The 27,466-nt window shown below is 36.7% G+C and overlaps 1 protein-coding gene and 1 long non-coding RNA gene across 4 annotated transcripts; both read left to right on the forward strand.

Annotated features, from left to right (window-relative positions):
* Positions 1–10,168: 10,168 nt before the first annotated feature.
* LOC136674082 (uncharacterized) lies at positions 10,169–14,591 on the forward strand. Its single transcript, XR_010795997.1, has 4 exons — positions 10,169–10,357; positions 11,315–12,729; positions 13,067–13,112; positions 13,813–14,591. It is a non-coding gene; the product is annotated as an uncharacterized lncRNA (long non-coding RNA).
* Positions 14,592–17,431: 2,840 nt separating this feature from the next.
* slc7a3b (solute carrier family 7 member 3b) lies at positions 17,432–27,214 on the forward strand. Of its 3 annotated transcripts, none has more exons than XM_066649371.1 (12): positions 17,432–17,521; positions 20,600–21,013; positions 21,459–21,620; positions 21,885–22,056; positions 22,195–22,304; positions 22,402–22,624; positions 22,781–22,920; positions 23,271–23,373; positions 23,674–23,882; positions 23,989–24,155; positions 24,810–24,918; positions 25,369–27,214. In XM_066649371.1, the coding sequence occupies exons 2-12, from the start codon at positions 20,650–20,652 to the stop codon at positions 25,530–25,532; spliced, it is 1,923 nt and encodes a 640-aa protein (XP_066505468.1). In that variant the 5' UTR covers positions 17,432–17,521; positions 20,600–20,649; the 3' UTR covers positions 25,533–27,214. The 3 variants fall into 3 exon arrangements, with proteins under 3 accessions (XP_066505468.1, XP_066505469.1, XP_066505470.1); XM_066649372.1 differs by lacking the exon at positions 17,432–17,521 and adding an exon at positions 17,622–17,962; XM_066649373.1 differs by lacking the exon at positions 17,432–17,521 and adding an exon at positions 19,371–19,389.
* Positions 27,215–27,466: the final 252 nt, after the last annotated feature.

Here is a 27,466-nt window from a genome sequence, read left to right on the forward strand (position 1 = left end):
ACTTTTGACATGGCTAAAGATCATAAAGATAAGTCTTCTGAACTGAATTCCTCTATATCTCTGCCTTGTGCAAAGACAAAAGAGTCAAGCAATGTTACTTTTGAAAAGACACATGAGCTTAAAGATGATCACGCTCCTGGACGCAGTCCCTCTGTTTCTTCGACTAATGCCAGTCTACAAACTGCGCATGAAAAAAATCTAAACTCAACTGCAGACGTTTGTGGCCCTTCAAACATCACCACAGAGCAGACAAATGAGAAGCTTGATAATACTGTGGATATTTGTCAACCCCAGTCATATGTTCCTTCCACTGAGGACTGTGAGAAGCATGGCACATTTACAAAGACTTCAGAGGAGACTTGTGCTAACTTAACTGGTGATGTGGAGCAGAATGATGGGGCATCTCTTCATGTTTCTACTAACTCTAGCGAGTCAAGTTCTGCTAATCCATATGCAGTGGACAGGACCTTCACTAAACCGAATACAACAACTGATAGCAGACCTCTAGGACCTCTTCCCAACTTGAAGAATGCTGATGGAAATTCCACTATGAATATGACAAAGCCGGCCGACACCGAATTGCCAACACAAACTGATGGTGGAGGTGGGAGTGAAGGTGACACACACATACCTGAGCCTACCAGCACAATGCCTGTTAAAATTAATTCTAAGGTGGTAGTTTGTTCCAACAGAACTCTGGATTTGCCTGATACTGAAGGTAAAGAAGAGGAACACCAGGAAATGCTCAGAAGGAGAAATGGAGATCCATCACAGTCCAGCCTATCATCTGTTAAGCCTTAGATGTCTAGTCAGACACACAAAGTTTCAGTGAAATCCATCTCAGATTCCTCAACGTCTGAATCTGCAGTTGTGAACAAACCTCTCTCCCAACTTGCAGTCAGAAGGAAAATTCCCCATCCCTCCTGTAATTCCAATATTTCCAAGACCCAGATCCTTTCAAAGCATCCCATCCCTCAAACAACATCAGTAGTTTCTAAAGCAAAAACTGTCATTAGCCCCTGCCCTAGATCAGCCAGAGACATCCTCAACTGCTCTGTGTAGCATAAGGACTCTCCAGCTCAATAAAGGAAGAACCCTTGTGCCTCCTAAGAACACCTTGACAGTTGGCACTTTAAAGGTAGGTTAGACTATGAATCTTAATTTTATTTTTTTTTTAAGTAATGTTAAAAATTCACTTTGTATGCATTTTTTTAATCCTTAATGAAACTTATTCATGATTTGTTGTAAGTATTCCAACCACGTGAGTTGTCTTTCACAGAACTTGTAGCCCCTCTAACTGTGAGCAATGCTATGAACACGCAATTATCATTAAATTTATTCTGCCAGCAATCTTTAACTGCTAGCATTTTTGGGACAAGTCATACTCCTGCACCCATGAGAATGGACTATATACTTCTCAGCGGTAGGATTTCAAATATTGCTTATTTGTAACAGCCCCCCCCCCCCAGATGATGTCTGTGGCTAGCGCAAGCAGTAGATGTACTTTGACAACAGGTAGTAGATTTCAGAAATTCATTCATTAATTTGTTTATTTAATGTTCTGTACACAGTCTGGAGTGGGAGCCAGTCCTTATTTTTACATGATTATTAATATTAACCATTAACAATAATGGTCTTATTGTGAAAACAAGTTTATTGTATTAATGGTACCAGTTATTGGCATTAGGAAAATATGGGAAATATGAACACATTTCACTCTAATTTTTGCAGATGGTGGGTTTTGACAGAATATAGAATAGCTGCATGTTTCATTTGAAAGACTGAAATAAGTTCAGCATGTGAAAATACTGAATAAACAATATTGTATTTATAAATGTTGCTCTTTTTTCTGGTACATTCTGGCTGTCCAAATTAGTACAATTAATATTGTGGTACATGTTGTAAAAATATCCTGAAGTGTTATGGTGTGGTATTATCCCTTTTGGGTATCAAGTTTTGTCACTTAAGTTGTGGTGTTACCAGAGTTCAGGTGAGCTGTTTTGAACAATGTAGTTAGAAAAACCGAAGTAGGAAACTAGTTTTAATTTGCTATAGCTCTTCCATGAAATTCCCTGTTTTCCCCAACCTATTAATTTTAAAAAGGCAGTCAGTGTTATCATAAAATATATTTTATAAAAGGTAACCTTTCAGTTTGCTATAATCTGCTCATTGTACTGTTGTTCACTTGGGGCTATACCACACTAATGTAGCTCACAAGGGGGCAGACTGATTCTCGGCTTTCCTGGTGGACCTATCTAAAAACTACCCAAGTCAGGTTATATTTTTATTGACAATGTGCACAGTTTTGCTGCTTTTGTGGTTTACACTAAACTGGGAATGAATTGTGTTTTGAAGTCAGAAATCCTGACTTTACACAATATAGGTTTTGCACTTCAAATTTGCAATTTGTTTGTTTTTGTGCTGAAGCTCAAACAAGCTCAAAGCCAGCTGGACGTGCTCAGAAAACAGTTACAGCTCCCATACCCAAAATTAGGGAGGGCTGGTGTTACGCTCCTCAAGGTGAAATAACTAGGGATAATGAGGAGGCAACACATTGTCACCCGTGTATGGCGAGCACAAGGAAAAACACCGCAGCAATAAATGAGTATAAAGAAAACACCAGTTTACTTAGTTATGGGAAGACATAAGTATGATCCAAATACATATAGATAGAAGTAAAAGACATAACAAGATAATATCATTGGATATATGTAAACAGCTTATATTGTTAAACACAGTTGTGGGAAAACATTAACAGCAAAGGTGGACATTGGATGGTGCCAAAGGAAAGAAAATAAAAGTAATCTACCTGGCCCAAAACTAAACCTAACATAAATACACAGGTGGCACCCACCCCTTACCTATTGAACCTAAACATTATATATATATATATATATATATATATATATGTTTTTTGAAAACACAGTTCCTATTAATCACAACCGGCATACAAAATCTCGATCAAACTATAGTGCTCCTCCACACCAAGCTCCTTCCCAACTGGCCTTTTTATGTTCCAAGACCCACCTCCTCATACACATCAGTCACTCCGGATTGGTGTAATGCAGATTATGGCACCTCCTGATTGGTACACCCAGCACCTATAGTGAAGGATGGTAGCAGAGAGACAAAGGGAAAACAAAAAACAAACAAAAAAAAAAAAACAAAAAAAAAAAACCCATACGTGCTATACCTGCACATAGCAGCTGGATACCTATAGTGCTTTCTGTACCTGGACTTTTGTCAGGCAGGAGGTTTTTTTTTTTTTTTTAAACTAGATGTTAACAAAGTGTTGAATGACACCAAAACCCTTCCTAGGCTAGTGGAGTACATTCTGCTCAGAAAAGGCAAAGTCCTCTTCAGCACTGCTTCCATTGCCTGAAAAATCAATGTCTCGTTTCACACCAAAGAATTAGTGTCCAACCCACACTACAGGATACAGAATCGTAAATATTGAACATTCACAACTGGGGTGTCCTTGACTGCACTGTGGACCAGGCATTACACGCGAGCCTACTTTCAGCTCATCGCATACAAGCAGGATATTTACACTTTTCTTCCAGTTGTGCATAGTGCAGCAACATCAGCATATACTTCAATTTTAATATTTGAATCTTGATCTATGCTTATCTTTAGCAGTCTCCTGAATTTAAGTCAATATTGCCCACCTATGGAGCAGGAATAGAAAAATATCCTTATTTCTGTTCTTGCTGTGTGATGTTTGGAGGTCTAAACACCTCTAGATGTAGTTTCTCTACCATCAGATCAGAAAACACATTGGACTGAGACCCCTTTTTAAAAAATAAATAAATTTGCTTTGTAGTGCTTTGTAAACACATTAGACCAGATTCCAGCATGCAAACTGACTGGAGAGCTAGAAAATGAGGATTATGAATCATTAATTTGGTATATGGGGTTGCATGTTTTAACAAAACAAATGTATATTCTAAGAGTGCTGCCCTCTAAGTATCTGAGAGATACTGCCTAAAACAAATTTAAACATGCATCACCTGCTTGTGGAATACAGTGTAGTTATTTATTTTTATTATTTCATTTATTTTTTTCCTCCTCCACAGCCTGTGTAAAGTGTACACTACTTCAAGTAAAACTAAACACTTTACATCAAGAACTAGGGGAAATCTGAGAAGAACAGAAATGTTTTGCAGGTATGTTTTTTGTTTAATGATTATTGCCCTTTTAAAAACGGTATACAAACTGTTAAAGTTTTACAAATTCCATATCATTTTAGGTTGTGAAAACTGGTTACCCTTTAAACACAACTGAGACACGGTTAGAAGAGTTTAAAAGATCATGAGAAGGTAAGGTATATTGTCTAATTTACTGCTTGAAAGCTCTTCACTTATATTTGAAATGTTCATTTTTATGTGTTTATATTTTCTTCATCACAGATCATCTGTAAAGGAGGGGAACTCACACTGGCCTAGAGACACTGTCTTATATTGCAATAAGATATTATTGTTAATAAAATATAGTCATAAATTTTTTGTAAATTATGTGGCTGTATTTCCTAAATGATGGGAGCGTTAGCAGCAATTGTAAAGTGATTGTCTACTACAAGGATAAATTACCCACATTAGAACACTTCTTTGACCTGTCAGACTAAATTAACTGGCAAAATAAATTTAATCCTCACAAATTCTTTGTGCATTTTTGTGTTTTGCTTGTGTCAGAGATTAGGCCACTTCTAATTTGGAAATATATTTCCAGATTTATATTTTCACTGATCCTGTAAAATCCACTGTTACGTCTCGGTCTAGGAGATGATCATTGGTTAATGAAATTCCCCCCCCCCCAAAAAAAAAAAACTCAGTTTAGAATAAATGAAAAAAAAAAAGTGTATTTCCAAAGAAAATGTGGATATTAAACAAAACCAAACAATCAAATCTTATAAACAACAACAAACAAAACTTAAAGCCATATCTCCAGGGGCAAGCCACGGCCAAAATAACAAACATAACCCAACACTGACTTCAACCCCAACACTAACTTTGCTATTCCAACAAAAACAACTAAATGACAATGAATATACCTGACTCCCTATCTATCAATTAACCAGGAGAAAATAGGCAAACTCAAAAGGCGCATACCCCCTTCCGGCACAGGTGATCAAGAAAAGTAATAAACAGAACACTACTAACAAACAAGGAAACGCACAGTCTCCACATATACACAGTTCTCACACAGAGACAGCGCAATCACCGAGCTTCATGCCACAGGCCAATCCACAATTGAAAAAAAGGGCGTCACCATCTTCAGCTTCCTGCTTCTTTTATAGGCAGACACAGGAAACACCTTCTCAGCACCCAGCAATACCGAGAGCTCCACCTAAAGACAGGGAGGGATAGCAAGACAACAAGAAAAGAAAAAGAAGAGACAGACATACAAAACCCGTAACATCTACTTTTCAAAGTTATTACATTATACTAAAACATAACTTGTGATTTCCAGGAGTCATCCAGCAATTGTAAGAGATTGTCTACTGCAAGGACAATTCCCCACATTAGAGCACTTTTGACCTGTCAGAATAAATTAACTGGCAAAATAAATTTAATCATCATCACAAATTCTTTGTGCAATTTTTGTGTTTTGCTTGTGTCAGAGATTAAGCCACTTCTAATTTGGAAATATATTTTCAGATTTATATTTTCACTGGTCCAGTAAAATCTACTTTTCAAAGTTATTACATTATACTAAAATGTAACTTGTGTGATTTCCAGGAGTCATCCTGGAAAAATATAAATTTGATAGAAGAGTTACATTTATGTTCAGAATCTTTTATGCCTTATAAACATGTTAGCTAATCTTAAGTAAAACGGCCTGTAATGAAAGATGAATATCACTTTTCCACTGAATGGCATCGGTTTGTCACAGCTTTATTCAGCTCAATGCTTTTTTTTTTTTTTTTTTTTACATGTCACTGTTAGCTCGCTTCGAAGACAAGTGCAGGTGCTAAAGTTCCAGGTACTAGATTTACCTAATGGAAAATGGAGTCAAGTGGAGTAAGGAACATGTAGTGGACAAGCGGCAATAAATCTGAGCCAGTTCGTCAGACATGAATCGGTCCTACTCTTGGTTCAAACTGAACAGCCAAAGATTAATCCTTTTTTTTTTTTTTTTTTTAATCTAAGCTTACATTTACACTGTTTCTGTGAAACTGGTCATATTTTCAGATTCTACAAACCTGTGAAAGATTTGTGATGAAATATCTTACCCTTTGTTGTATAATGCTATATCTTTATCTTTGTGTGTGTTTATGGATTTTATGTGCTTTACTCATTTTGCATAAATAAGAGACACTCAAATTTTGCAGTTTTGTTTAATGAAGCTTATCAAGTTGTTCTCTTTCAAAATGGGCTCCATTTTAGCCATATCAAGTGCAGCAAAGCTAAAGAGTTCAATCACAATACACTTTACTATTACTATAGTCGTACTTTTTGTAATATTATAACTTATTTACCAATGAATAAGTTTCATAGTTTGTACCAATTTATTGAGTATTTTTACCTGTATAGTAGTGTAATAGGTTATTTTTGAAATTGTGTGGTATTAGTGCTTTAAAAATATTCCACTTACATTCTATTCCAGTGGTCACCAACCATTTTATGTGCAAGATCACCTTTTGAAATCTGAACAAACAAAAGATCTACCAGCATGTAAATATACTATGCTAAAGCCATATAACAAATCGCTTAAAATTCACCAGTAGGTTTGGAAAAGTAAAAGAAAAAAAAAGCCAGAAAGGTACTTTAAACCGTTTGAGTTTCCTCAAATGTGTGGAAGTACACATTTGACACTTATTCATGGCACACATTTGTTCAATCAACAGTTTGCAAGCCTCTGCTGTGTTGTCACACTTTGTCAATACCTCACTGCCCTCAACAATGATGGAAATATCAGCTGTATCCTCATCTCTGTCAGCCTGGACAACAGGGATCTTCAGGATGTGTAGTAGTAAAAGAACCCTCAAGTGTAGTCACCTCAGTTGTACTCCTTGTTGAATTCCAGCTCTATAATTAAACATAAAGAGAACAGAACATGTACATAATCTCTATAATATATTTTCTTTAGTAATATTTAATGGAAAACTAAACTGCTTATGCATGCAGATTCATTAACTACAGAACTTCAAATGTAAAAGATTATCAGGTTATAGTACAAACGGTTATACTAACTATTATGTTTGAGGAAATAACTTGAATTAACCTCCTATCTGCTTTTCTCCCTGCCCAGCTGCATTTTTCACTGCCCCACTAGTTTTCTTACTGCAGTCCATCTTTACATGAAGAAAATTAATTAGTTCATGTTCATAGTTAATTTTGAAAAAACCAACTAACTTCACAGCTCAAAAAATAAACTACTTCACATGCTTTTGTTTATTTTTTTCTCTCAGTAAATAGGCTTCTATCGTTTTCAATATAACCTCCTTCAACCCATTAATCCCTAGCCCAAAATCACTGCTACTCCCTAACAAAGGATTAGCGTATGTGGAATTATATATTTAAAACATTACACCACACCAAAAACCAGCACTGAGATTGAGAAAGTATTTTAATGTACTTAGCTAGTACCTTAATGTGTTTAAGCAGTTTTATTTCTTATACTGAGGGAAGCGGTTCTGTGTGACAGAAAAACCCACAAAAATGCTCACATCGTCTTGTAAAATACGCCATCAAACCACATAATTACTCAAATTAAAATAACTCATGTATGAGCGATTGTTATATCATTTAAATGTTTTCTATGTCAGAGAGAAAAAAAGAGCTAGCTAGAATTAAACAGGTTAGCTATAAAGTTTGTCATTTGAAAAAAAAAAAACAGTTAAATATTAGATATGTAACGTATAGCAGTTTATAGAATAACGTACATAACATTAACGATCTTAACTACATTTGGGCGATACCAAAATACGTATGTATCCGAAAATATAAGGTTAAATTGAAATACTTACGGGATGAAGCTGTTCCCTGAGGCCGGTGAAAGCTGCTCGCGCGCCGCGGTCACAGAAAAGAGCGCGAATCTTCATCGTCTTCTTCTTCTGTGTTTTTACAGCGGTTCGCTTCTGCCACCCTCCGTTTTCTCATTCAGAGTTCATTCATTTTAAAGTTGTCGTCTTCAAAAACTTTAATAACAATTGTCTCCTTATTAACCCCATTTATCATAATCATTTCTGTCGTTCGTGTCCCAGTCATTACATCAATATTCTAAAATATTACAATACAGAGCTATAACTGTATGGCATTTAACAAGTTAAAACAATTATTCTATTTATTTAACATTTATTATATCGTTTTCCAGACAGTTGCCAGTATTTTTTTTTTATTTTTAGATGTGGGCCACATACAATTAATACGCAGTATTTAATAAAATGCCCTGATCAGTGTAGTGTGCTAACTGCAATGGCAATCGCCTCGCCAGCCGACAGTGCCAATGTGCAGCCAGAATTGGGCCAGATACAGGGTGCCGCATTCACACCGACACGGCAGCCAGCCGACAGTACCGAGCCTGAGCCAGAATCGGCCCAGATCTACCTTGCTGGCTGGGCTACCTTTTCAAACAAGCTTTTGGTTAATCACTCACTTTCAGGTTACTCCTTCTCTATTAGTGTTTTCGAGCTGGTTTTCATATTATCACTGTTCTGTATTAACCCTGTCATACTACCATAGCTACAGCTTTTTAGTTAGCTTTCTAGTAACTGCCAACACACTGTCTGTCGCTGGGTTCTCTTACCTGACCCGTGGAAGCTTTATTCGCAGGACAATTTTGCAAAAAATTGACCCTACTAAAATACCTCTGTATTTTTATTTGTTCCCTTTGTCTGTTTTTCTTTCTCCTCTCTCTCTCTCATGCTTTGAGACATCCTGCTGCTCTCCAGGTGTTGCCCTGATCCAGCCCCTGTGTCCTGTACAAGATCCTGGCCTTGTCTTATCTACACTATCACGCTTGGCCATGGTGTTTTATCTCAAATTAACTCTGCAGCTACTTTTAACTCACACAGAATCACTGATCACCTCCTCCTTCCTCAGACTCATACATCACTAATATACTACATTCACATTACTATAACCCCTTCATCTGTCATAATTTCGCTTTTACTTCTGTTCTGTTCTCTGCTGCGTCTCCGGTGTCGACCAGAGTTGCATGGGTTCCCCGTATGAGTCTTGATTCCTTCCAAGGTTTCTTCCTCGTGTGCTGAGAGAGTTTTTCCTTGCCATTGTTGCCCCTCGCTCACTCGTAGGAGGCTTGGACCTGTATCTCTGTAAAGCTGCTTTGTGACAACTTTTTGTTGTGAAAAGCGCTATATAAATAAAATTTGATTTGATTTGACCTGGTGTCACACTCTAATCAGCTAATTAACTCAAAACACCTGCATAGGCCTTTAAATGGTCTCTCAGTCTAGTTCTGTAGGATACACAATTATGGGGAAGACTGCTGACTTGACGGTTGTCCAAAAGACGACCATTGACACCTTACACAATCAGGGCAAGACACAAAAGGTCATTACTAAAGAGGCTGGCTGTTCACAGACCAGTACCTGGTTTAAGGACCATGGTATCCTTGTACTTAATTGGCCAGAAAACTCGCCTGACCTTAACCCCATTGAAAATCTATGAGGTATTGTAAAGAGAAAGATGCAATACACCAGACCTGAAGAGCTGAAAGCCATTATCAGAGCAACCTGGGCTCTCATATAACACCTGAGCAGTGTCGCAGACTGATCGACTCCATCCCACGCTGCATTGCTGCAGTAATTCAGGCAAAAGGAGCCCCAACTAAGTACTGAGTGCTGTACAAGCTTACTTTTCAGTTGGCCAGAGTTTCTAAAAATCCTTTTTTTGTATTGGTCTTATGTAATATCATAATTCTCGGGGATACTGAATTTGGGGTTTTCATTAGTTGTCAGTTATAATCAAATTAAAAGAAATAAACACCTGAAATATATCAGTAGGTGTGTAATGAATGAGTATAATATACAAGTTTCACTTTTCGAGTGGAACTACTGAAAAAAATCTTTTTTAATGATAATCTAATTTTATGACCAGCACCTGTTTAACGCATTTTAGGAGTGGAGGTGCCAGTATTTTATATAGTGCACTACGTAGTGAATAGAGAGTCATATGAGGCTGAACCTCCGCCTGTTTCCGTGTGATCCAATGACAAACCGTGATGCAACATTCAAATCCTGATCAGCGGAGCTCTGTTCTGTTAGCAGTGAATCAAGCGTTAGACTCTGCGGTGTCAGAGTAACATTTTAAACGTTGTCTTTTTGTTGTGAGTAGTTTTGATTTGCAGGACTAAGCTATTAATAGACAACGGACGCAACACGGTCAGAATTAAGGTAGGTTACCGCTCGGGAAAGAGACATTGCATAGATCGGTTAGCACTGGGTTTCGTTAATCAACACCGCACGAGGAGTGATAACGTTTATTTATGATTCTTTACGAATGAGATCACAGCAGAAATGCATACTGTAAGCTAACAGACCTTGCTTTGTGTCATCCTAAACATATCCGTGAGTTGTTGTTCTTTTAAACAAGTGAATTCAATACATATTACCTTCGATAAACACCAGGGCCTGACGATTGAAACTTTTAACATCGTGTTTTGTTATTCCTTTTTGGCAGTTTACTGTTATACGATATTTAATATAAGTTAAATATAAACTATTAGAATTCAGACGTTTGTAATCACTGTTAAAATGTTACAGATAAATCTATGACATGTTCTGCTCTTAAGCTACAAAAACATCTAACATTTTAATTCATTATAGGGAAACAGTGACAAGATTGTCCAGATATGATGTGTTTAGAACAATGACCTGAGATGCTGATGGCTCCTTAATGATTGAGAAAGGTGTATCCACAAATAATGCTGCGGTTAACATCCAGATTGCCTCAATGAAGATTAACAACTAAAAAAGAAATTTCCTAATTCTCTAAAGGTGGTTTAAATGAAACTTCACATCGTTGCTTTGATTTAATCCATATAGATTTATAAACATGAATGTCCCCAAATTCTGCTCACCTGCAACTCAAAGACCCGCTCCACAAGTTGATAGGACTGGTTTATTAAGTATGCGACATCCACTCAAACAAGACTGTCTTTGGAAGACTGCACTTTTCAAAGTCTAAATGCTCAGGCTTGGTGCTGACTGTTTATTTCACACATTGTATGTCTTCTAGCATATAACAACACCTCACAGACATTATAACAAGGCAGAAAAATAGAAAAATAACTAATATTAATGTAACTTGTGAAAAATTGTGAATCTTTTTTTTAAATCATGTATCCTCAGGTTTCTGAAATGGAGAGTGTTCGGAGGGAGAGGTGTGAAAATGGTGGCGGTCCACTTGGCGTACCTGTCTTCTCACCTAATCACCCGTCTTCATCAGACACATTAACAAACCTGTTTTACAATTCTCCATTCCTTAGAATTACAGATGAAACGTTCCCATACGTGTCTGGAATATCTGATGACTCTATAGAGTCGATCTTCAATTTAGATTGACCTGTCCCAGAGTCTACTATTTGCATTGTAAAAAGGGACTTGAAGTTGGAGTCTCAGAACCGTACATTTGACGTGGCTAAAGGTCATAAAGAGAAGTCTTCTGAATTGAGTTCCTCTAGATCTCTGCCTTGTGCAAAGACAAAAGAGTCAAACAATGTTACTTTTGAAAAGACACATGAGCTTAAAGATGATCACGCTCCTGGACTTAGTCCCTCTGTATCTTTGATTGATGCCAGTCTACAAACTGCGCATGAAAAAAATCTAAACTCAACTGTAGACGTTTGTGGCCCTTCAAACATCACCACAGAGCAGACAAATGAGAAGCTTGATAATACTGTGGATATTTGTCAACCCCAGTTATATGTTCCTTCCACTGAGGACTGTGAGAAGCATGGCACATTTACAAAGACTTCAGAGGAGACTTGTGCTAACTCTACTGGTGATGTGGAGCAGAATGATGGGGCATCTCTTCATGTTTCTACTAACTCTAGTGAGTCAAGTTCTGCTAATCCATATGCAGTGGACAGGACCTTCACTAAACCGAATACAACAACTGATAGCAGACCTCTAGGACCTCTTCCCAACTTGAAGAATGCTGATGGAAATTCCACTATGAATATGACAAAGCTGGCCGACACCGAATTGCCAACACAAACTGATGGTGGTGGTGGGAGTGAAGGTGACACACACATACCTGAGCCTACCAGCACAATGCCTGTTAAAATTAATTCTGAGGTGGTAGTTTGTTCCAACAGAACTCTGGATTTGCCTGATACTGAAGGTAAAGAAGAGGAACACCAGGAAATGCTCAGAAGGAGAAATGGAGATCCATCACAGTCCAACCTATCATCTGTTAAGCCTTAGCTGTCTAGTCAGACACACAAAGTTTCAGTGAAATCCATCTCAGATTCCTCAACGTCTGAATCTGCAGTTGTGAACAAACCTCTCTCCCAACTTGCAGTCAGAAGGAAAATTTCCCCATCCCTCCTGTAAATCCAATATTTCCAAGACCCAGATCCTTTCAAAGCATCCCATCCCTCAAACAGCATCAGTAGTTTCTAAAGCAAAAACTGTCATTAGCCCCTGCCCTAGATCAGCCAGAGACATCCTCAACTGCTCTGCGTAGCATAAGGACTCTCCAGCTCAATAAAGGAAGAACCCTTGTACCTCCTAAGAACACCTTGACAGCTTGCACTTTAAATGTAGGTTAGACTATGAATTTTAATTTTTTTAAGTAATGTTAAAAATTCACTTTGTATGCATTTTTTATTTTTTTTTATCCTTAATGAAACTTATTCATGATTTGTTGTAAGTATTCCAACCACGTGAGGTGTCTTTCACAGAACTTGTAGCCACTCTAACCTTGTAAAACTGTGAGCAATGCTATGAACACGCAATTATCATTAAATTTATTCTGCCAGCAATCTTTAACTGCTAGCATTTTTGGGACAAGTCATACTCCTGCACCCACGAGAATGGACTATATATTTCTCAGCGGTAGGATTTCAAATATAGCTTATTTGTTTTTTTCCCCCCTAGATGATGTCTGTGGCTAGCGCAAGCAGTAGATGTACTTTGACAACAGGTAGTACATTTCAGAAATTCATTCATTAATTTGTTTATTTAATGTTCTGTACACAGTCTGGAGTGGGAGCCAGTCCTTATTTTTACATGATTATTAATATTAACCATTAACAATAAGGGTCTTATTGTGAATTTTTTTTTATTGTATTAATGGTATCAGTTCTTGACATTAGGAAAATATGGGAAATATGAACACATATTCCACTCTGTAATTTTTGCAGATGGTGGGTTTTGACAGAATATAGAATAGCTGCATGTTTCATTTGAAAGACTGAAATAAGTTCAGCATGTGAAAATACTGAATAAACAATATTGTATTTATAAATGTTGCTCGTTTCTGGTACATTCTGGCTGTCCAAATTGGTGCAATTAATATTGTGGTACATATTGTGAAAATATCCTGAAGTTTTATGGTGTGGTATTATCCCTTTTGGTATAAAGTTTTGTCACTTAGGATGTGGTGTTACCAGAGTTCAGGTGAGCTGTTTTGAACAATGTAGTTAGAAAAACCAAAGTAGGAGACTAGTTTTCATTTGACAAGGAAATATGTCTTCATAAAGACAAGGAGTTCACTGCTTCCAGGTTTTACCCAGAAGCATGCAAGCAGTGAGGCCTTGTATCTTTGTAATCTAACTCAATATATGCTGTGCTTTAACCTGAGGCATTTTTTTTTCTTTTTCTTTTTCTTTTTCTTCATTCAGAGCAACTCACTTGTGCTGAAGCTCAAACAAGCTCAAAGCCAGCTGAACGTGCTCAGAAACCAGTTACAGCTCCCAAACCCAAAACTAGTAAGGGCTGGTTACCTGTAGTGCTTTCTGTACCTGGACTTTTTTTGTTGTCATTTTTTATTTATTTTTTTTGTTTTTTTATTTTTTAAAAAAGAACTAGATGTTAACAATGTTGAATGACACCAAAACCCTTCCTAGGCTAGTGGAGTGCATTCTGCTCAGAAAAGGCAAAGTCCTCTTCAGCACCGCTTCCATTGCCTGAAAAATCAATGTCTCGTTTCACACCAGAGAATTAGTGTCCAACCCACACTACAGGATACAGAATCGTAAATATTGAACATTCACAACTGGGGTGTCCTTGACTGCACTGTACTGTGGACCAGGCATTACACGTGAGCCTACTTTCAGCTCATCGCTAACAAGCAGGATATTTACATTTTTCTTCCAGTTGTGCATAGTGCAGCAACATCAGCATATACTTCAATTTTAATATTTGAATCTTGATCTATGCTTATCTTTAGTAGTCTCCTGAATATAAGTCAATATTGCCCACCTATGAAGCAGGAATAGAAAAATATCCTTATTTCTGTTCTTGCTGTGTGATGTTTGGAGGTCTAAACACCTCTAGATGTAGTTTCTCTACCATCAGATCAGAAAACACATTGGACTGAGACCCCTTTTTAAATAAATAAATAAATTTGCTGACACCAGTGCTTTGTAAACACATTAGACCTGTTTCCAGCATGCAAACTGACTGGAGAGCTAGCAAATGAGGATTATGAATCATTAATTTGGTATATGGGGTTGCATGTTTTAACAAAACAAATGTATGTTCTAAGAGTGCTGCCCTGTAAGTAACTGAGAGATACTGCCTAAAACAAATTTAAACATGCATCACCTGCTTGTGGAATACAGTGTAGTTATTTATTTTTATTTATTTATTTTTTCCTCCTCCACAGCCTGTGAAAAACTAAACACTTTACGTCAAGAACTAGGGGAAATCCTAAAAGAACAGAAAATACTTGCAGGTATGTTATTTTTATGATTATTGCCCTTTGTAAAACATTTTTTTTAAATAGTTTGTATATTTTTAACATTTTATCAAACTGTTTTTAACATTCCATATCATCTTAGGTTGTGGAAACTGGTTACCCTTTCAACAAAAACTTGAGAATATTTTCTTCATCGTAGATCATCTGTAAAGGAGGGGAACTCACACTGGCCTAGAGACACTTTCTTGTCTTGTATTGCAATAAGATATTATTGTTAATAAAATAAAGTCATAAATGATTTGTTTATAAATTGTGTGGCTGTATTTCCTAAATGATGGGAGAGTTAGCAGCAATTGTAAGAGATTGTCTACTGCAAGGATAATTACCCACATTAGAGCACTTCTTTGACCTGTCAGAATAAATTAACTGGCAAAATAAATGTAATCATCATCACATTCTTTGTGCATTTTTTTTTTTGTGTTTTGCTTGTGTCAGAGATTAGGCCACTTCTAATTTTGAAATAAATTTCCAGATTTATATTTTCACTGGTCCTGTAAAGTCTACTTTTCAAAGTTATTACATTATACTAAAATGTAACTTGTGTGATTTCCAGGAGTCATCCTGGGGGAAAAAAATTCTTTGATAGAGTTAAATTTATGTTCGGAATCTTTTATGCCTTATAAACATGTTAGCTAATCTTAAGTAAAACGGCCTGTAATGAAGGATGAATATCACTTTTCCACTGAATGGCATCGGTTCGTCACAGCTTTATTCAGCTCAATGCTTTTCCCTGGTCACTTTTCCAACACCACCTTTCCCTTGTGAAATGTAGCCAATGACTTTGGAAAACCTTGTCTCTAATGGGAACCTCTATTAAAACACTATGTTGTAATTCCACAAGTTGCCTTAAGATTGGAGATTTCACAAGCAGCTAATTTGCACTGGATGTCATCATTGAACAGTGTAGACAAATCAGTGCTCTGCATGTTTTATATGTCACTGTTGGCTCGCTTCAAAGACGAGCAGGTGCTAAAGTTCCAGGTACTAGATTTACCCAATGGAAAAGCAAAAGCAGAGTCAAGTGGAGTGGAGTAAGGAACATGTAGTGGACAAGCACCAATAAATCTGAGCCAGTTTGTCAGACATGAATCGGTCCTACTCTTGGTTCAAACTGAACAGCCAAAGATTAATCCGTTATTTTTTTTTTTTGTTTAAATCTAAGCTTACATTTACACTGTTTCTGTGAAACTGGTCATATTTTCAGATTCTACAAACCTGTGAAAGATTTGCGATGATATATCTTACCCTTTGTTGTATAATGCTATATCTTTATCTTCGTGTGTGTTTATGGATTTTATGTGCTTTACTTATTTTGCATAAATAAAAGATACACTCAAATTTTGCAGTTTTGTTAAATGAAGCTTATCAAGTGGTTCTGTTTCAAAATGGGCTCCATTTTAGCCATATCAAGTGCAGCAAAGCTAAAGAGTTAAATCACAATACACTTTACAGACTGCAAGTAAGTCAGTAATAGTTGTAATATTATGATAAGATCTACCAGCATAAATACCAGGTTTAGGCTGCTTAAAATAAATAAATGAATAAATAAACATTGCTCTATATATATATCCCATAGACTCCAATAACATATGAAACTGTTCATTAATGTGAAGCTGAGTGTTGGCTGTGGTGGTACTCAGCGCTCGAGGCTGTACACTCTCAGAGGCTCTGTTCTCCCTGTTACATGTCAGTGAAGTACCACAGTGAAATTGAAACAAATTTTAAGGCCAAAATACTACCAAGTGTTGCTTTAAAGCAACACGTCAGAAACTGGTATCACGTGAATAAATCTTTTTATTTATGGCTATGCAACTACAAACATAATTTCCAGAAAAGTTGGGAGGCTGTGCAAAATGTGAACAAAATCAGTGCAAAGTATGTGTAAACCACATTTAAAAATTTGGAGCTGTTTTGGCGTTGTTTTTTTTTTTATATATATATTTACCCATTTGAATCTTATGTCCGCAGCATTTTCCAAAAAGGTTTACCACTTTGTGTGTGTGTGTGTAAAACATTACACAATTTAGCAGTCTTTTGTTTCCCCATTTCAGTTATTTTGGAGCATGTTGAGAGCATAAAACTACAATTTTTCAGTTTCAACATTAAACATTCAACATTTTAGTTTAATGTGTGTTTTAAATGATTTGCTTATTTTAACGATGTAATTTTATTTACATTTTCATGTCCTTTTCTGGAGTTTTTAGCTACTACAATATGTTTTTATTGTTATTACTGACCTATAAAATATTACCAGACTATCATTGACACAATTTCTAGGTTTCTCGTTTATTTAAGAACAATAAATAAGTGCTGTATTTGTGGTTGTAACCATGACGACCTCTGGATCCTATCGACTGAAATAATTCTGCATCGTTTCAAGTGGAAATTCTCTAAATGATAGGCTATTAGTAACTACATCCGCCACAGCAGGAACATCTGCCGTTCGTAGGAATTGGGTACGCCCCTGTTCCAGATGTAAGCTCTCTGACGTATTTTATTTGACGTCATTGGATTTTAAGCAACCCTCTTACGCTTCCTACCTTATAAAGGCTCATAGAGGAGACCAGCTCACAGAGGATACTACATCATCACCACACTAAAAAACAGCCGTAACACCGGCAAAAGAGCGGGTAAATACCAATATATACTTTTTAAAAAACAAATCTTTAATTTCAAACCTGTTCCAGTTTAGCCCCTGAGAGAATTTAAACTGTCTAAAGTTTGTTAAATCAAAAAAATGGACCAGTTTATTTAAGATTAGTAAAACCATGTGGCTGAAGTTGGCTTCTAATTTTAATGTTGCGTTCCACCTTAAATGGTACGTGGTAACAATGTGGCGCCTAACGATAGCTCAGGGATGTTGTTCATACTTTTACCGCAGCTTGATGTGTCTACGACATTATGTTAAAAGTAAAGCTTTACTAAACCGCGAGGACGGGGAAAAAGACTCACTCTTCGCCTTTTGTGTTTTATAATACCTCACGAAACCAGTCACGCAGGCGATTCACCCGTGAATGCAATGCGGATGAGATGTAACGCCGAAAGAAAAGAAAAACCTCCGGTGACACGCGGTACGCTCCAAACTTTGTGGCGCTGTACTCATCTTACATGATTTCATACAGCCACACATACAAAGACGTTAGTGGGCCTGGGTACTGCTGTTTAGTGGTTAGTTCTGGATTGATCCAGTTCGTTCTCTCATAGCATCGACTAGAGCTCATTCACTCAAGAGAATGCCACATGCCTTGTGGTTTATGCCCTTCTGGCCAACGCTTGGTATTTTGCCTGGTCACAATAGACTCACGGCCAGCTGCTGTATAGCATTTCATTTTATTTTATACTTTTCTGAGATTGTAAGGAGCTGTATGTCTGTCATAGCATAATTCTAAAAAGACTGTCATATATTTTATGCATACATGATGTTAAATAAGCAGTGTATTTGCTATCATTTAGTGTAATTTCATTCTTTTAAGGGTCACTAAAATCTTTGGATATTTGCTTGTGGTTAAGTGTTGTGAATATTCTAAACAGATTCTAGATTCTAGGTTTAGTTTTGTAAAACTTTAATGTCATTACTTGACTCCAGTGCACCATGTGAGTGATGTTGAGCTACACGTGCTAAAGGTCCAATTATTGCCAGAATTATGATTATACATGTCTCCAGTGCTTTTTTTTTTTTTTGGCCTTTTTTTACACATTCACAACAACACCCATATCACAGAATCTGTTTTAAAAAAATTACTTTACATCTGAATACAGCACATCAGACGTTAACACACACCAAATCTGTTTATGTAGATTTTTTTTTAAACAGGAATTGTATTTCCTGCCACATATATTCTTTTTTCTTTTTTTTTTTTAAACCCTCATCACCAGGTCTCAGGGAAAAGTTATCTAATGGTGTCGTTTAATGCTTATGAAAACATTAGTAGTGTTACATCAGAATAGGCGTGTCACACAGCTTCCTTTTCGGGTTCGACATCCTTCTCAGAAGTCGGTACAGGAAGGTGATCTTAGTGGTAAGCCTAAAACCAGTTCGTACTTTTAGGCCTCCGAATTGGCAGCATTCCACATAACCGTATTGCTCTGTGAAATGGAGCCACTTTCAGGAATGTTCAGAACATAAACAGGAGGGTATTGAAATGTAACATTTGTGATATGAAAAAAGTGGCTCCTTGATGGAGGGCAAGAGGTGGTCTGATGGCTCTTTTTCCCAGCAACCATTCAGTATCTTATGAATGGCATTTCAATTTTTCAGTCAGTGCACATATAAATGTCTGTGGAAAGTAGTTTTGAATTTCTATAAAGGCTTGAGTATTATTATGTATTTATCATCAATCTTTCAGTATGCTTTTCTACATCATTTATTGTCATAGTTGTGATCTCTGATAATCTTGGTGGTTTGGTTTCATTGTTGTTGATTGACAGTTGACAAAGGAGGAAGAAAATTTAACAGCCGAGCAGTACTGTCTTTCCTTCTTGTTAAGTATAAGGAAATGTAATTAATATTTATTCATTTATTTTTATCTTTTGAGGTGAATGCACTGTTTTCTTTTTGTCTTTTTTTAAACTATAACCATGGACATGAATCATTTGAGACCCCCAGTCAAAACTTGTTCTTGTAAATATTACCAAGGCAGTATTTACCTTCCTAACCAGCACAACATTTTAGTGTTTCAGTTCTATTCATGACTCTGATGTGGTTTAATTTGGTTACAATTTTAACAACACACCATTTACAAAACTCATAACTTAGAAATGAATGAATGAATAATGGATGTAAAAAGTCAAGATTTAAATCATTCAAATTCAGGTGTCCAGCTGAGCCAAACCTACTGGCCAGGTGTCCTGGTTATACTTGTGACTGCCTGATCAAACTTGAATGGTTATCCAAGTTCAAATACGGATAGAGAACCTGTTGATCTGAAACGAACTTTCCAAAAAGTAGAATCCTACATATTCAGTCTGGCCTTCTCTCCAGATATGTCCCAGCTCAGACTAATTTTGATTATGATCATTTCTCTTATTCGGGTGTTTCATTAGCCTGAGTCATGTGATTATTTTTTTCATGAGGGACTAGATTTAAAAATGTAATCAGCCTTTAGTCATAAGGCTAGACGTTTTCTTTGTCATGTTTTCACCAGTCTCTTAATCGTGCTTGTCTGGAAGCAATTTTTAGTCTAAGAAAATCGCCACCCTTTTCTTCTTCATGTCTCACTTGTCTTGCTCAACTTCATTGTTTTAAATTAAAGTAACACATGAATAATTAAAGATACTTGTTTCTTTACTATGGAAGTAGTAAATGACGTTCTATGGTTGAAGGTTTCCCTAAAAATCTAATCAGAGTAAAGGATTGGCAGGTAACTGGCTTTGGAGGCCTTCACCCAACCATATTTGGGGAGGTGTGGGAGGTATTATTGGAGGTGTTTCCAGTGAATATGTTTTGACGTGTGGAACTGCCCAGAACTGGTTCTTGCAGCATAAGTATTGCCACACACATGCTAATTGATGCAAGAGAACATGGTGTTTCAAGCACTGGTGATGGCTGATGACACTGATTTTAAGTTTAACTGTGATGTAAGCATTCCTGTTATCAGTAAAAAAAAATGTTGTAATGTACCTTACAGTTGTTTACTTAACTTTGCTTGTTTTTTATGTTTATATATGCACAACATTTAATGAATATTAAAACATTTGTCTTTCTCCAGGTTCTTCAACTTTGCCCTAGGTTTCTGTCCATTTTAACTGAGCAGTCATCATGGTGAATTTGGCTGGGTTTGGGAAAATGCTGTTGCGCCGTCGTGTGCTACAAAACAATGAGGAAGAGACTCGCTTTGCCCGCTGCCTCACCACTCTGGACCTCATTGCCCTGGGTGTTGGAGCTACCCTTGGTGCTGGTGTCTATGTCCTCGCTGGCGAGGTGGCCAGGGAGAAGGCTGGTCCAGCCATTGTCCTGTCGTTCTTGATTGCAGCCCTGTCCTCTGTGCTTGCTGGTTTGTGCTACGCTGAGTTTGGTGCACGAGTACCAAAGACTGGATCCGCTTATCTGTACAGCTATGTGACCGTGGGTGAAATCTGGGCGTTCATTACTGGATGGAACCTCATTCTTTCTTATGTGATAGGTGAGTAAATCCTGCATATTCAAACAATGAAACATCTAGAATCTGAATGCATAAGTAAGGCTTATGTTGGAAGTGAACCAGCAGTATAAATCAATCTTAGTAAACACATGACATTCAGAAAAAGAATGGAGTCTGAAATGCAATCTCTTGCAGTGCTGAATACTTATAAATTAATTAATGTGTCAGGGCATCTCATTAATAAAGGGGAAAGCTAAGAGCTTTTAATTATCATGTGAAATAAAAAATAACAGAAGTTAACTCGGACATAAATTGGTGTTTATGCAAGTTATGAAGGACCTAAGTGCATGCTCAAGTTCAGCATATGGTCTGAAGAGCAGCTCGTCCGCAATCACACATTCACTAATTGCTTTTTTGCCTTTTATTTCTTCATTATACATTTGTTTGTTTGTTTATTTATTTATTTTATTTTTTCATTTTCTTTCAGGCACAGCCAGTGTGGCCAGAGCATGGAGCTCCACTTTTGATAACTTAGTGGAGCAGAAGATCTCCACGTTTTTCAATGAGTCCATGTCCATTCCAGATACTGGAAATATTCTGGCACGACATCCAGACCTGTTTGCACTCATTCTGATTCTTTTACTCACTGGTGAGTATATATTCTATGAATCTTGCATCATATGTCCACTTGAGTCATTTAATAGAAAATAAAAAAAAGAATGAATACAAATGACGCTACTGCTCTTACCGCAGTGAAACAAAACAGTATTGTGCCGCCCCTACCAAGTTTATAAACGACATAATTCATAGAGTTTAAGTGACAATTAGATGTCAATAAGGATCTATCTATACCAGGGGTGTGCTACAGACTGTGATGCCAATAAATCTGCAACTCTCACTTCCCACACTACAGGCCTGCTGTCATTTGGTGTGAATGAGTCAGCTCTGGTGAACAAGATCTTCACAGTGATCAACCTGGTTGTGTTGAGTTTTGTCATCATCTCTGGCTTTGTGAAGGGTAACACTGACAACTGGAACCTAACTGTGGAGGACATTAAAAGTAACAGAAGCGATGCAATACCCCAGTAAGTGCGCCAGCCACAGCTCTAATGGGTGGGAGTGGGTGGACTATGTTTTCTTCAAGAGGCATGTGTTTGCAGATCATGAAGTGAAGTTTGCTAACTATGCATGAAATATCTAAAACGATGCCTTGTGTTTTGCAGGGAAGCCTTTGGCAACGGTGGTTTCGCGCCATTTGGTTTTTCGGGAATTCTTTCTGGTGCAGCAACCTGCTTCTATGCATTTGTGGGTTTTGACTGCATTGCTACTACAAGTAGGTAACAGCATGCACATGTTTGCATGTAAGTCTTGTGTCTCTTTGTTGAGGAAATCAAAATCACTCACTAGTGTATTTTTATTTATTTTTGTAGGTGAAGAAGCTAAAACCCCACAGCGTTCTATACCGATTGGTATAGTGGCCTCGCTGCTCATCTGTTTTATTGCTTACTTTGGAGTGTCTGCAGCTCTCACCCTGATGATGCCATACTATATCCTGGACACACACAGTCCACTGCCTGAGGCCTTCAAGTATGTGGGCTGGAATCCTGCCCGCTATATTGTGGCTGTTGGCTCCCTCTGTGCCCTTTCCACCAGGTAGGATTATTTTTAATAAGTAATCAGGCTTGATGTTCTTTGATTGTGACCTGAAACAAATTAATTGCTGCTGTAATGTTCTTGTTTACTTTCCAACTCCATACCATGGCAGTATGTTTTTCTCATTTTGAGTGTTTACCTATTGCTTAATTCTAGTCTGCTGGGCTCCATGTTCCCTATGCCTCGTGTGATCTTTGCCATGGCAGAGGACGGCCTGCTATTCCGCTTCCTCTCCCGAATGCACAAGAAAACAAAAACTCCTGTGATTGCCACCATTGTGTCCGGGATTGTGGCAGGTAGAGCTGCAGTTTCATTTTTAGTTTAAAGGCCTTCTTTTATCTGACAATTGTCTTGGGCGTGGCTTGATATTCTAGTCTGTATATTTGATAGACATTAAGTGTGGTAATTATCTTAGTAATAGGAATAAGACCTCAAGATTTGAAAAATTGCTCACAAGGTGAACATTGTGTGCCACAAGACCAGTACTGACCTAATTAGAAAGCAATCACTGCTTGCTCTATATTCCCCAGAGCTTTAATACTGCAAATACTTGGCTGTGTACACAAAATATCATATGCTTCTAGTCTGTCAATGCTCTCCCTCATTTTCTTTTTCTTTTCTTTTTTTTTTGTTTCCCATAACGCAGCTTTGATGGCCTTCTTGTTTGAGTTAGATGCCTTGGTGGACCTAATGTCAATTGGGACTTTGCTGGCATACACACTTGTGGCAGTGTGTGTGCTCATCCTCAGGTTGGTATATTTTTGGACAGTTGGACGACTGTGGACATGAGATTTAATCCATACCTAAGTTCTGTAGTGATCCACCACTTGTTGAATGGCATTTTCCCCCAAGCTGGGTGGCATGGTACATTTTATAAATTTTTGAGCAACACTGCTGAGAGCACCAGTGTTGAATTTGGTTATTCTTCATATTGAGGTGCCAAGTTGCCATACTGCTTTAGCGCCGTTTTATATTCTCTGATATTTATCTGGGTATAGGGATGAGATCATGGGTTACTATTAATTAACTCAATATTTATCTGTTCATAGGTACCAGCCTGGCAGCCTCATCTCCAGTGCTGACAAGATGGAACTGGAGAAACTGCCAACCAGAGACACCATGGTGGACCAGGACAGTGGAGATGAGCATAGACAAGGGCCCAAAGAAACCTTTTTACCCAGACATCTGCTACTGCCCAGCTCTCGGTCACCCACAAAAATCTCAGGCCTCATTGTATATGCCACCACAGCTATTACATGTAAGAATTCTTTCTGTTCTGTTCTCTGTGCTTGGGATAGAAATAATGGAGATAAATTAATTTATACTTTGTTAAATTAAATTTCTGTCCCTCTTACTCTCTGCAGGTTTGGTCTTCACCCTGTTGTGCATAGTGCTAGCAGTGTGGCATGACAAGGTCATAGAAGGACAACCTGAATTTGTCACTTTGGTTGTTATCCTTGTGGCTCTCTCCTTCACCTGCACTCTTATCATCTGGAGACAGCCTCAGAACAAAGAGGCTATCACATTTAAGGTAAAAACTAAGTTTTTATCAAGCAGTAGTCTGGGTTAATTTTACGTGGGCAGGTGGATTCATGTAATTATGTCTTTTGTTTCTCATGGATTTTAGTCTGAATATAGTATATTAGTAATCTTACAGATTGTTTATTCACATGTCATTAAACACTCCAGCCACTCAGGGAAACAACTGCTTATATTTTCTCTTCTACATTCAGTATGTGTAACCCAAGCATTAAACTGTAAATTATAGACAATTACAGAAACATAATGTTAGAATATTCCCAACTAATAACACAGTTAATGAGAATGCACAACATTCTTTAAGGCAAACCTAGGGTAAAAATGATTATAATTAAATTGAAAGTTTGTCATATTTTCACTGGGTATTGTGTATATTCAGTAGTTACTTCCATTTCTGTTATTTTTACAAAGATTTTCTTGGCTTGTGGAACTCAGAACGCATCATATGATGAAATTATCTTACCTCCTCATATGTGATTCCATCTTAATAATGTCTACATACACTGTTCCTGTGGTGTGTACACTGTGCTGCACTGTTTTAATTACTATATTTAAATGTGTGAAGTAAAAATGAAGCCAATTTTCAATTAACCATGAGTTTTTCATTGCATATGATGTTAATGACCTGCTATTTTCTTTTTCTTAGGTGCCGTTACTTCCTATTTTGCCTTTGGTCAGTGTTTTTGTCAATATATACCTCATGATGCAGCTAGGTGGAGCAACTTGGATTCGTTTCACAGTATGGATGCTTATTGGTAAGTTTGTTTTTGTGAAATTCTTTGAAGGTGGTGTAAATCGGACATGATTCATTATCTTTCTGTGCTGTGACACATTTTGAGTGAAAAATGGTATAAAGGCAGGTCTCTCAACTGGAATAATTTTGTTTAAAATTAAGAGGAGGTAGTGGGATAAAATAACGGTGATGTAATCATAACAATACTTTTTCTAGGGTTGAGCAAAATCCTTTGTCATGATGCATTTCAAATATGGAACATAAATATATTTGTCCTTTTAAATTAAATGACACAATGCATTGTGCTTAATGTGACCAATAAACTAACAATATAAACACATTAATTTTGATTTCAAGTTGAGTTTGTTTGTTACTGTTAAAGTATCGTTATGTATTTATGGCTTCACTGGTGCTGCTGCTGTAGTGGGTCTGACTTAATGCTGTCATGCTGATGTCTCACTGCTTTCCTCAGGCTTTCTGATTTACTTCGCATACGGAATCAGGAACAGCTCTGAATCGCAAAAGGATTCTCAAAGGAACTCAGAACCCATTCTGCAAGGAATGAAACCTATATATACAGGGGTAGACCACAGTGAACTCGAAGGAAACACACCCAAAGATGGAGCATCAGTATAAAATGCACAGCCTCAAATCTTTCATATTTGCACATTACATACGCTGTGTAACATGTAATGGGTGGATTTTTGGACTTGTTATGCCTCACGTCAATTTCAAGTTCTTAAGTTGGACTCCTTATCAAGCGGTCATTTAATACTTGAATGTATTACATAGGTGTGACTAACATCTACACAATGTTCAGCAAGTGCCACAACTTCAAGAGAAAAGAGATCCATTGATGCTGCTGTCTTATAGGCTCAAAGCCTTTAAGAGTCTGTGTTTATTTTATCTGTTACTGTCTACAGGCAATTTAAATTATTTGCCTAAAAACCTTGATAATAGAGTAGATAATGCATAAATATTTCACAAAAAGAAATACACTATGACCTAGGAATGTAAAGGTGTTACATTCATGCATTATATTGGAATGTTGACACAAAATAAGAGATTTTTTAAGTTAATAACTTACATAAAAAAAAGTTACATTAAATTAAAAACGGATACATTAACTGGCCTATATGCTCTGTATATTTATTTTTGGACTATTCGTGTAGTCCTGTCAGAGTGCATAATCACTGCCTTGAAGGGATTTTTTTTACCAATGTGAAAAAACATATTTGAGATCTATTTAAACGTTTTCATTAAATTTTTCTATTTATTTTGTATTGATATAGATGCAGATATTTTGTTTAATTACAATATTATATATGGACAATTATTTTTTGGATTATCACATTTTTTACATAAATGTAGTACTCCAATCTGATGAAGATATGTGAAAAAGTATGGGAATAAAGATGCACCAGTTGTCTTAACATATGTGTTATTGTTATTATCCAGAAAGACAGAGATACTAAATAATGGATAGTTAAATAATTGTGTATGCTGAAAGCTGTTACTGGATGAATGTGTGTGTATATTTTCTTTAAGAAAACACATTTTAATAATACTTTTTAATGTATTCTGTAAGAAAACAGTAAATATTTTTGAACTTTTTTTTATTTTTTATTATTAATTAGAAGTGGACCGGCATGATTAATAAGACTTAATTTAATGTATATGTATGTCACTGTCCAATCAAAAACATGCATCTCCAAAATATCAGCTTTACAAGAGAAGGAAAAACTCCTTTTAATTTTTGATGGAAGTGAATGTAAAAAGATTTTATTCCAAGTAATTCTGGAGCATTTTTATTGATCTATTCATCATGACATTTTCACAGAACTAGAAGGCAAGTGGTGTGTTCAAATTATGTAGTAATATAAAAATTGACAAGAATGAAGATACATGTTTTTCCTTGTAAAGCACAGATATGGTACTAAAAACACAGTTGTATGTACAACTATACCTGCCATGTTTACAATGTTGTGTCATTTAGTTGTACATTGCAATGATATCAGCCAGTAAAAATTGAATATATTTTTACAATTGTATAGTACTGAAAGTTAAACTTTCTTTATTGTTTTGTTCATTTATGTGTTTGTATATTGACTGTGACAAGTCCATGTGTTTTAAAATGTGTCTGTAAATACAGTACATGTATATCGTACATGCATTGCTTACGTTTTCAGTTTATTTTAAATTGTGTAAATTATTTTGCTGTATATATTACTGTTATATTACCGTTTTAGTTGCATTTGTTTTATAATGAAAAACAATTGTAAACTCCTCATAATAACTATGATCAAAATACAAATAAAATGGAAACAAAACAATGACAGTATCTCATGTTAATGATTTGCCAGGGCTATTAATGACTATCATATTAATACTGCTGTAATGACTATATCATTATGAGATTGACTGAGTTACCTTTGAGAAAATGTGGTGGTTTATAACTATAGGAAACTTACTCATCATTGTGACAAATGGCTTTTCTATGGTAGGCGTTGTCTTCAGTGGAACAGTCCTTTTTATTATATTTGATAAGATTAAAGAAACTGCTGCGATCA

The sequence above is a fragment of the Hoplias malabaricus genome, chromosome 17, assembly GCF_029633855.1.
Source record: "Hoplias malabaricus isolate fHopMal1 chromosome 17, fHopMal1.hap1, whole genome shotgun sequence".
Classification (NCBI taxonomy): Eukaryota; Metazoa; Chordata; class Actinopteri; order Characiformes; family Erythrinidae; genus Hoplias; species Hoplias malabaricus.